The sequence below is a fragment of the Macaca nemestrina genome, chromosome 15, assembly GCF_043159975.1.
Source record: "Macaca nemestrina isolate mMacNem1 chromosome 15, mMacNem.hap1, whole genome shotgun sequence".
In the NCBI taxonomy this organism is placed as follows: Eukaryota; Metazoa; Chordata; class Mammalia; order Primates; family Cercopithecidae; genus Macaca; species Macaca nemestrina.
Genome location: NC_092139.1, coordinates 86,679,364 through 86,690,005, shown reverse-complemented (window position 1 = coordinate 86,690,005; position 10,642 = coordinate 86,679,364). Strand labels below are relative to the sequence as shown.

General features: G+C 59.9%; 1 protein-coding gene across 5 annotated transcripts; it reads right to left on the bottom strand.

Moving 5' to 3' along the window:
- Positions 1-1,401: 1,401 nt before the first annotated feature.
- Positions 1,402-8,397, bottom strand: LOC105480704 (uncharacterized). Of its 5 annotated transcripts, none has more exons than XM_071080025.1 (8): positions 8,302-8,397; positions 8,000-8,118; positions 7,552-7,643; positions 4,720-4,868; positions 3,809-4,185; positions 2,826-2,856; positions 1,992-2,306; positions 1,402-1,707 (listed from the first exon to the last, which is right to left on the bottom strand). In XM_071080025.1, exons 4-7 carry the CDS (start codon positions 4,767-4,769, stop codon positions 2,099-2,101), a joined length of 666 nt encoding a protein of 221 aa, XP_070936126.1. In that variant the 5' UTR covers positions 4,770-4,868; positions 7,552-7,643; positions 8,000-8,118; positions 8,302-8,397; the 3' UTR covers positions 1,402-1,707; positions 1,992-2,098. The 5 variants fall into 5 exon arrangements, 4 of the variants coding, with proteins under 4 accessions (XP_070936126.1, XP_070936127.1, XP_070936129.1 ...); XM_071080026.1 differs by having other exon boundaries at positions 8,000-8,114; positions 8,302-8,358; XM_071080028.1 differs by lacking the exon at positions 2,826-2,856.
- Between the last annotated feature and the right edge of the window lie 2,245 nt (positions 8,398-10,642).

Genomic DNA, 10,642 nt, shown 5'->3' with positions numbered 1-10,642 from the left:
GGAGGTTGTGGTGGTGGTAGTGGTGGTAGTGATGATGGTGGTGGTGGTGTTGGTAGTGGTCATGGTAGAGGTGATGGAGGTTGTGGTGGTGGTGGTGGTGGTGGTGGTAGTGATGGTGGTGGTGGTGGTGGTGGTGGTCATGGTGGAGGTGATGGAGGTTGTGATGGTGGTGGTGGTAGTGGTGGTGATGGTGGTGCTGGTGGTGGTGGTGGTGGTAGTAGTGATGGTGGTGGTGGTGGTGGTGGTCATGGTGGAGGTGATGGAGGTTGTGGTTGTGGTGGTGGTGGTAGTGATGGTGATGGTGGTGGTGGTGGTCATGGTGGAGGTGATGGAGGTTGTGGTTATGGTGGTGGTAGTGATAGTGGTGGTGGTGGTGGTGGTCATAGTGGAGGTGATGGAGGTTGTGGTGGTGGTGGTGGTGGTAGTGATGGTGATGGTGGTGGTGGTGGTGGTCATGGTGGAGGTGATGGAGGTTGTGGTAGTGGTGGTGGTGGTAGTGATGGTGATGGTGGTGGTGGTGGTCATGGTGGAGGTGATGGAGGTTGTGGTGGTGGTAGTGGTGGTAGTGATGATGGTGGTGGTGGTGGTGGTGGTGGTCATGGTAGAGGTGATGGAGGTTGTGGTGGTGGTGGTAGTGATGGTGATGGTGGTGGTGGTGGTCATGGTGGAGGTGATGGAGGTTGTGGTGGTGGTGGTGGTGGTAGTGATGGTGATGGAGGTTGTGGTGGTGGTCATGTTGGAGGTGATGGAGGTTGTGGTGGTGGTGGTGGTGGTAGTGATGGTGATGGTGGTGGTGGTAGTGGTGGTGATGGAGGTTGTGGTGGTGGTGTTGGTAGTAGTGATGGTGATGGTGGTGGTGGTGGTGGTGGTGGTCATGGTGGAGGTGATGGAGGTTGTGGTGGTGGTGGTGGTGGTGGTAGTGATGGTGATGGTGGTGGTGGTAGTGGTGGTGATGGAGGTTGTGGTGGTGGTGTTGGTAGTAGTGATGGTGGTGGTGGTGGTGGTGGTGGTCATGGTGGAGGTGATGGAGGTTGTGGTGGTGGTGGTGGTGGTAGTGATGGTGATGGTGGTGGTGGTAGTGGTGGTGATGGAGGTTGTGGTGGTGGTGTTGGTAGTAGTGATGGTGATGGTGGTGGTGGTGGTGGTGGTCATGGTGGAGGTGATGGAGGTTGTGATGGTGGTGGTGGTGGTAGTGATGGTGATGGTGGTGGTGGTGGTGGTGGTGTTGGTAGTAGTGATGGTGATGGTGGTGGTGGTGGTGGTGGTGGTCATGGTAGAGGTGATGGAGGTTGTGGTGGTAGTGGTGGTGGTGGTAGTGATGGTGATGGTGGTGGTGGTAATGGTGGTGATGCTGGTGGAGCTGGCCATGATGGTGGTTATGGCCATGCTCATGGTGACAGTGGTGATGATGTAAATGGATTCTCCACCTGGAGTTTCCTGGAGAAACAACTCTGCTCCCCCAGGGCTGCCTGGTCCCTCCCTGCCTGGGGGAGTCCCCGGAGGCAGGAAGAGTAGAGAGTGGACTGAGCCTGACAGGGCAGTCAGTATCTTGAGCTCACAGAGAACATTTAATCTTAGTTAAAAGTAAATAAGTTCAATTACTGGGAAGGGAAGAAGAGCCCAGTATTTACTGCGAGCATGTGGAGTGATTAGTCCAGGAGGTTCCCTGGGGATGCCAGGCTCCATCCCCACTCCTGTCAGGTTCACCTGTGGCAGATTAGAGGGAACAGCATGGCCCACCTTGCCCATCGGGCCCCTGGGGATGCGTCTTCCCCCTATCCCCCAGGGCAGGGGCTACAGGGTTGGCAATGCTCCCTTCCCTCCCCCAGCCCCCAACTATTGGCAGGGCCCTGGCCCAAGGACCCCTGGATTCCTGCATGTGGGCACACCTCAGCCCCTGGCAGGACACCCCGAGGCCCTCACTGGCTCTGTTGCTCACCTGCTGTGTGACCTCAGAGGAACCCTGCCCCTCTTTGAGCCCCTGTCCTCACCTGGGAAATGGGTGATAAAGGCAGGTGTCCCCAGCAGGGAATGGAGGTTGGTGCTGGTGGTCAGTGTCCCCATGACAATGACCTATTGGCTGTGCAGAAGGTGGGCCTCATCTTCCAAACTCAAGGAGTCCTCCATGAGCACAACCCTCAGCCACCAAGGTCCCCCAAACTCCCATAGTTCCCGAATCTCTGGCCCGGTGCTGAGACAAGAGCCCTGGGGCTCGAGGCCTCTCAGGCAGGGTGCGGTGAGGGCCCCTCGGAGGAAGGGCTTCCTCCTGCCCATCCTGGCTGGGCGCTGTGCTGGGCTGCAGGAGCCTGAGTTGGGGTAAAAAGACTTGAGTCAGATCCAAGGTCAACTGCCCAGCTCAGCCCAGGACTCCAGCCCCTTGCGACAAGATGGGCCAGGCCCCTCCCCGGAGTCTGCTCATCGAGGCTCCTGTGGGTCCCTGGGCAGGCACTAGCTGGGTCCCACCTTCAGCCTGGGGCCTCCTTCCAGCCTCCTCCCCGGTGCAGCCCAGCTAGAGCTCGTTCATCCTCTGGGGGCTCCCGCCTCCCCCTTCCCTGGCCCCGCACTGGGTAAGGGCGCATCTCCTAGAAGCAGCCCCCCCAGGGTCTGCTGAGATTAGGGGGCCTGGAGGTGACTCCAGGGACACCCTGCCCCTGTGCCCCAGACCGGTGTCCCCCCCACTGCGGGTGATGAATGTCGAGGAGTTGCCATTATAATTAGCGTGGAATGTGCCGCCTCTGCCAGGGAGGAAAATCCCATCTTGGAAATACACCTCGGATGCAAGTTCAATTTTACCCACGGGGCCATAAAACCCTTTTTCCAATCACCTGGTGCTGTTGGCTGCCGGCACCATTAATCCTGCAAATGTTATTTAGAGCCAAGACATCACTTGGGGAAAAAATCAGGTCCCGCATTCCACGAGGAACCCCTCTGTATTCCCCGCAGAGGCCTCAGGCACCAGGCAGGGAGGCAAAGGGATGCAGCCACCCTCACAGCCACCCTCATGGCCCAGGAGTCACGCCTCACTTCATCAACCCTCATCCCAAAACACAGACCCTCCCTACCAGAGATGGGCCCATCGGCAGACGGGAAGACTGAGGCCAGAGGGCTGGAGGAGCTGGAGGGCTGGAGGAGCTGGAGGGCTAGGGGAACTGGTGAGCCAGGTGGCTCAGCTCCACTTGCCCTGCCTGTCCCCAGCAGACACTGCCCTCCTTTTCGTCCCCAAAGCCCCCACCCAACCCAGATCCTCTCCTGAGATCAGTGTCATCCCACGGTCTTTTATAAAAAATCGCTTCCTTGATTACCGAGGGTAACAATGAAAACACGTAATTGAATCTCCAAGAAATTACCATTTTTATAACTTACGCCCAGTTCCCGAGATAAATTAAACGTTTATCACTCACTGCACATCAGCGAGGGGTTGATACGGCCCTTTATCATTGATGCGGGACTTATTAAGAAGAATGCCTCACACCGCCTCCCGGAAGGCTCCTGGCACCTCCAGCTCACGGCCCTGAGTGGGCAGAGCTGTCTGGCTGGAGGTGCCGGGTGGGTGGCCGGGTGGGCCCCTCCTGATCACTCCTGGCCCGGTTGCTGGCTAGCTGGTTGGCGGTGTGGGTGGTGGGCGGGAGGGCTGGTCAGGGTCTTTTCTTTGGGAGCCCAGGCTCCCAAGAAAATCAGGCCTGCGAGCAGCCCGGCAGCGACAGCTTTCTGAGCAGTGCAACCCTGGGAGCCAGAGTGGGGTAAAGACAGGGAAGCCGGGCAGGAGGAGGAAAGCGGAGACAGCATAGAGGGAGGAGGATTTACCCACCTGTCCCCAACCTGCTGGCCAAAGCTGATCCCACCCAACTGCGCCGGTGCCCAGAGGACCCATGACATTGCCAGGTCAGGCAGCAGAGCAGCTCTGAGAGAGGCAAGGCTCCGCTGAGTTGAAGCACCGCTTCGCACAGGGTCCGGGAGCAGGTGGGGGCAGCAGGGCGGCCACACCCACCCAAGGAGCTGCTGAGTTGGTCAGCAGAGGGGCGGGGAGGTGGGGTCAGCTGCTGGGATGGGCTGTCCATCTGTGAGCGGCTGGTAGTGGTTTTCCTGCTGGCAGTTGCTAGCGGCTGGGTTGTCGTGGCTCTCTGGCTGGCTGGGGGCCATTTGGGTTGGGGAGAAGCCCAAGCCTCCAGCTGTGGATTGAGTTTCCTGAAAATGTTTGCAGGCTGCACTCAGCAGAGCCAACTTCAAGCAAAGGACCCAAGTGTGACACTATTCACGTGCAAACCACCACCCAGAGTAGCCGGTTGCCTGAGGGCCCAGAGCCACCCCCTAGGGAACATCCACAGGTCAGAACCCTGGCAGTGGTGGTGGCACAGCGAGGAGGGGTGCTGTCAGGGGACAGAGGACCTGCTCCTTGAGGATGGGAGAACTGAGGCCCAAACAGCAGCCTCCCAATTGATCTAGGCGAGCTCAGGGTCAAGGGCAACAGGCTGAGGTCACCAGGAGCTTCAAAGACTGGCTCTGATGGTGAGACCTCTTTTTGGGGAGGGAGGTGGCCTCTGGCACCCCCTGGCAGCTGGCCCAGAGGACTGGAGTGGGGTGCGCCGGGAGGAACAGTTCGGGAAGGGGCGGGTAACCACACCCACACTGTGCTTCTGCCTTCTCTCCCTCCCCTGCCTGGTCCCTGATTTCCCAGGGTCCCCTCCTCCCGCCACAAGGTCCTGCTGCCCAAGGGCCCACCTGGAGGCCCCAGTGGGGCTTGAAACCCCTACAGTTGGGCAGCAGAGCATGACTTCTCAGCTGTGTGTCCTGGGCAGAGGCAAGGGAGGCCCCAGCACCTCTCACCGCAACTCCAACCAACATGGGAATCCAGAGCTGCAGGGGACGGCCTGCCTCGGGACAGGGCTGGGCTCAGACCCCAAAGCCCAGGATTGAGAGAGCCTCTCCTCCACTCTCCAGCCATCCCAGGCCCGTTCCCCAGAGCCTGAGGCACCAACCTCGACCTGCTCCCAGCCTCACTCCCACCCCACGCCACCCCACCAGGATACAGCCCAGCCCTCAGCCTGGCTCCAAGAACCACGCTTGTTGGGCCTGAGGGCCTCCAAAAGGGCTCTGTCACCAGGCCCGGGGGAGGGCAGAGGCCCCAGTCCAGGTCAGAAAGGGGCAGAGCGGACACATGGCCCCAGAAGGCCAGTGCTGAGATCCCTCCCCAGCCCTGCCCCCAGTAAACCTCTGGTGTGTCCCCTTGAGGCCCTCATGAGAAGAATGAGGCAAGCAGGGTGGAAATGGTGTGGTCACTCCAGAGCAGTGGCCGTACCCAGCCTCCTGGCCAGCCCTCCGCCCCAGACCAAGGCCTGGCTGGCATCTCCCAGGCCAGAGCCAGGGCCAGCCTCCCGCCCTCGCCTGCTGTGGGGGCCGAGGCAGCAGTTGGAGGTGGGGGCTCCACCTCCCCCAGCCTCCATCATTCCCTCTCAGGTGACTCTCCATGTGGTTTGCCTCTTGCAGTCCCTGCCGGGGGGCCCCTACTGACCCTAAGCTGGCCTCCTGTGGGCTGGGAACCTCTGGTTCCTGGTTCTTCCTCCAGATGGGCTGTCTCTTAGCTGAGAGCAGCGCCTACACCCGGGCCACTCTCTGGCCACAGCCTCACTGACCCAGGCCACAGCGGCTGCCACACCCTGGTCAGGGGCAGTCACGAACTTGGACAGGAGCTAGGACCCCTCCTCCAGACCCCGCTGCCCACTGACAAGTGGGACAACTTGGGGCCAGGCTGGGGCTGCCCGAAGGCTACTATGCTTGGGAAGGCCCCAGGACAGGAGCCCTGCCCCTTGGGAGGGGTAGCAAACAGCCCCGGGACAGTGCCCGCGTGTCTGGGATGATTCGTCACCATGTGAAATGTGGGATAGACACCCTCGACCCAACAAGGGAACTTCTGACTTCCCGGCCAGCCCCTGTCCTAGGCCCCCATGGGAACTTCGGATCCAAGTGGGAAGGGGGCTCCCCCAGCACTGCCCCTGCCCTGCCAGAGCTTCGGCTGGGCGGATGCCCCCACTGCAGCTCCCGAGAACCGCCTGGCCTGCGCTGGGCACTGCTTCTGTAGGGGCATGGTGCCATCTGGTGGTGAGACTGGGAACTGCACCACAGCTCCAGCCTGTACGTGCACACAAGTCCTGGAGACCGAGGGGCGGGCATGGAGGGATTCCGGGAGCCCTGCCGCTCCTCACCTGCCCCTGGTCTCTCCCTCAACCCAGAAGCCTGGTCCTGGGGCACAGAGACAGGCCCCAGGGGCTCACAGCCCAGCACTGTGTTTCCTGCTCCAACAGGCAGCCTAGTCCCCAGGAGGTGCTGGGCGGGCACAGGGCAGCGACGGGGATGGGCAAGGAGTCCTGGCTCTTGGCCCCAACAAGGACCTGGGAAATGACCTTGGCACCAACCATCAGGCACTCTGCCACCCTGTCCCCCCCGAGCTCCACTGTTCGACTAGAAGGGGTAGGTGGGCAGGGAGTGCCAAGAAGGTGGACTGGCCACGCCGGGGGTCTCCTCAGGGGCAGGGTGTCCCTGGGCCTGGGCAGGGGTGGGTATGTTCAGTTCAGCCCGGGCAACTCTGGAGCCAGAGGCCTGGCAGCCCCAGCACAGCCACCTCCTGAGGCTTTGGAGCCCTGGTCATGCCGGCTAACAGTCATTTACTGGGGCTGCCTTGTCCATGAGAGGATTTTTCCTTGACATTCTTGTATCTCTCTGATTCTTAAATAAAAAATGTGAGAATCCGTGTCCAGAGACTCACTCAGGAGGGAGACAAATGACCTGCCATCGCCCGCACCCTGGGAGCGGCTTGGCCATACTGGGAACAGGGCAGACAAAGGGTGAGCCCTTACCTCTCTGAGCCTCGCCTCTGACATGGGGAAGCCCCAGGGACAGGGAGGTGTGGGCCCAGCATCCCCAGCACTCTGCCCTTCCCCTACACCCTGTTCCCAGGACCCAGCCCCCATCTGTTCTCTGTCCCCTCAGGGGTGCCCCACAGGGTGGGAAGGCAGAGGAGGCTGCCCGGCACTCAGGGCATGTGTCCACTCGCCACCCTTGCCCTGGACAGGGCGGGGCACTCTGCAGGCCACCGCATCCCTCACACAGCCCCCCGCAGACCCGTCCTCTTGGCTGTGAGTCTAGGGGAAGCTGGGAGGCCCAAGACCACTCTTGGAACCCCACGGGCCTGACTGAAGGCCACCACGCACCTCTTCCCCTCCTGAGGCAAAGGAGTGCTCACACCTCAGGCTACAGTCCAGGCCCTGGGAGGACATGAAGGATAGTGCCCACACCAGGGCCCATGGCCATTTCTCCCAGGTTTTCTGGGACCCTCAACCCTCCACATAGGGCAGCTCCAAGGGCTGGAGAGGGAGCAGACCCTGCCAGGCAGCCTGGGTGGGTGTGGGCCAGGAGCCCATGTTAAGGGACACAGAGATGGGGTCCTCTAAGGGCTGGAGCTGGCCCAGTGACCCCAAGGTCCATCCACTCAGGGCCTATTTCTTGGCTTTTGAGATATACTTGGAAGCAGCCAAGCATGGGCGAGGTGGCTCACACCTGTAATCCTAGTATTTTGAGAGGCTGAGGCGGGCAGATCACTTGAGCCAGGAGTTCAAGACCAGTCTGGGCAACACAGCGAGACCCAGTCTCTACAAAAACAAAATAATAAAGAATTAGCGGCGGGGCGCGGTGGCTCAAGTCTGTAATTCCAGCACTTTGGGAGGCCGAGATGGGCGGATCATGAGGTTGGGAGATCGAGACCATCCTGGCTAACACGGTGAAACCCCGTCTCTACTAAAAAAATACAAAAAACTAGCCGGGCGAGGTGGCGAGCGCCTATAGTCCCAGCTACTCGGGAGGCTGAGGCAGGAGAATGGCATAAACCTGGGAAGCAGAGCTTGCAGTGAGCTGGGATCCGGCCACTACACTCCAGCCTGGGCGACAGAGCAAGACTCCGTCTCAAAAAAAAAAAAAAAAAGAATTAGCTGGGCGTGGTAGCACATACCTATGGTCCCCAGTACACAGGAGGCTGAGGTGGGAGAATCCCTTGAGCCCAGTTGGAGGCTTCAGTGAGTTGTGGTCGTACCACTGCACTCCAGCCTGGGCAACAGAGTGAGACCCTGTCTTAATAAAAATAGAAAATAAATAAAATGAGCTTGGGGTACGAACATCAAGTCCGCAGTGCGGACAGCAGAACAGCCACATCTGGCCCCTGCCCTGGGCCGCAGCCCAGTTCCAGCAGGAAGGACTTGGGTCTCCATGCTGGGCGTCGCAGCCTCTCCTCCTCTTTGCCCTCCCAGCCCATACCTGGGCATCGGAGGATGGGCAAGGGCACAGGGCGGCCCCTCTGAACCAGACTCCCCGAGGCCACCTGGACACCGTGGCAACATGGGCAGGAACCGGCTTCCATGGCAACTGGCATCCAGGGAGGCGCTGCCTGGCAACGGGGCCATGGCCCCCCCAGCACGCCGTACTGGCCACACTTTCCGCCCTCAAGGCCGGGAGTTCCGGCTTCCAGCCAGTGCCCCCGCCACAGCCGCAGCCGCGCCCTGTCCTGCGCGACATCCCGGAGCCTGGACCTGAGGCGAACCCCCATGCCCACCCCAATCCAGGACACCGCTTGGCAGGGTGCTTGGCCTTTGTTAGCGTATCTGACCCTGTGAGTAGGGGACCCCAGGGCTGGGGATCCAGGACCCCGTCTCTCCAAGAGTCCCCCACCTTTTCGGGCTCAGGGCGATTGGCAAGGACCACAGGGAGGGGTGAGAGGAGCTGGGGGAGGAGGGGCTCCAGGGCTGACAGAGAGCAGCAGCCTTCCCTGGCACAGGTAGGGAGAGGGGCGGGGGCGTCAGGGAGCTCAGGGTTTCCAGGCCAAGGAGGATGATGCCCAGGGGCAAGGGTGATGGGAGGACACTGGGCCACCCAGGGTGTCCCGGGCACCCCCTCGGGGCCACTGGGGAATCTCACCTGGGCCTGGGCACCTATGTTGGGACCTAAGGACCCTGCCCTGCTGTTCGCCCAGGAATCCAGTGTTGTCTTCCTTATTACAGGGGCCACCCGTCTCCATGAAGACCTTTCCCTCTTCAGCATCCTGGCCCCTGTGGGGCACCTAGCAGGCTGGGGACACACGGAGCAGGTGCAGCCTCCACCCCACTCAGGGATGCAGAGAGCAGGGGGCAGTCCCCGCCCCACTCACTCAGGGACCTGGAGAGCAGGGGGCAGTCCCCGCCCCACTCACTCAGGGACACAGAGAGCAGGGGGCAGCCCCCGCCCCACTCACTCAGGGACACAGAGAGCAAGGGGCAGTCCCCGCCCCTGCTGCTCAGGACCTCCTCCACCCCACCCCAGGGCCACCTCGCCTCAGGGCTCCTCCAAGAGGCCTTCCTTAGCCCCCATCCCAAATTGCCCCATGGGGTCTCTCAGCTCAGCACCTCCTGAGACCCATGACATTCCAGCAAAGAATGAAAAGGGCACAGGCTAGGAGAGGGTCCTAGAGGCTGCTGCCACCCTCTGGCAGCTAAACAGACAGCCTCTGGCAGCTAGGACCAGGTATCCAGCCGCCTCTGCTGGGGAGGCCCCATGTGGCACCGAGAACAGGAGAGAGGTCATCTGCAGACAAGATATTTCGAGACACTTTAGGTGGAGAGTGGAGGCTGACGTAGCAGGACAGCCTGGCAGGAAGAAGGCAAGCGGCAGCCAAGCAGTGGCCTCGTCACTGGTGTGAGGAGACACATGCTGCGAACAAGCATGGCAGGACAGCAGTGGGAGCTGGTACTGTCCCCACTCCAGACGGCAGCCCTGCAGCCCGAGATGCCGCCTGGAGGCAAGAGGACTCCCTCCCAAGACCTGGGTGTCTGGCTTCCTCAAGTTAAAAAGGACAGAGGAGTGCCCGGCAGCTCTGCCTGCCTCCCCTATAAACAGGGATCGAAAAGAAGGAAAAGCCAGACATTTGAGCACTGAGTCTCATGGGAAGTTCCAAGACTAAACAAAACAGAACCACAAGAGAGAAAATGCAGAAAGAAAAGATTTGCCTTCCCCCAAACCCACTTTATCCGTAAGAGCAGAACAGAATTCTCTGGAACAAGAAGAGGGGAGCTTGGGGAACGATGGAGATGTCTTGGAAATGAAAAACAGGACTGCTAAAATCCAAAACCAAATTTTAATTTTTATTTATTTATTTGTTTTGACACAGAGGCTGGCTCTGTTGCCCAGGCTGGAGTGCAGTGACACAATCTCGGCTCACTGCAACCTCCGCTTCCTGAGTTCAAGCCGTTCTCCTGCCTCAGCCTCCTGAGTAGCTGGGATTACAGCCGCCCACCACCACGTCCAGCTAATTTTTGTATTTGTAGTAGAGACTGGGTTTCACCATGTTGGCCAAGCTGGTCTGGAACTTCCGACCTCAAGTGATCTGCCTGCCTCGGCCTCCCAAAGTGCTGGGACTATAGGTGTGAGCCACTACGTCCGGCCCCAAAACCAATTTTTTAAAAAGCAGAGAAAGAGTGTGTGTGTGTTTGGATTCAGGGAAGTCTATCTACAAGCAAAGGTGGAAAGAAGGACTCACAGGATCAATTCAAAAGGCCCAACATCTGACTGACAGGAGTTCCAGAATGAGCAGGAAATGAGAAGAAATGTTATCAAAGAAATGCCAGGT

What these genes read in the sequence shown, in the direction of transcription:
- LOC105480704 (XM_071080025.1), bottom strand. Translation starts at nt 4,769, where the DNA reads ATGCTCTGCTGCCCAACTGTAGGGGTTTCAAGCCCCACTGGGGCCTCC. An exon ending in AGCCCCACTGGGGCCTCCAG is followed by an intron (nt 4,186 to 4,719) that starts GTGGGCCCTTGG and finishes AAACATTTTCAG; the next exon opens with GAAACTCAATCCACAGCTGG. An exon ending in CCGGCAGCCAACAGCACCAG is followed by an intron (nt 2,307 to 2,825) that starts GTGATTGGAAAA and finishes ACCCCAACTCAG; the next exon opens with GCTCCTGCAGCCCAGCACAG.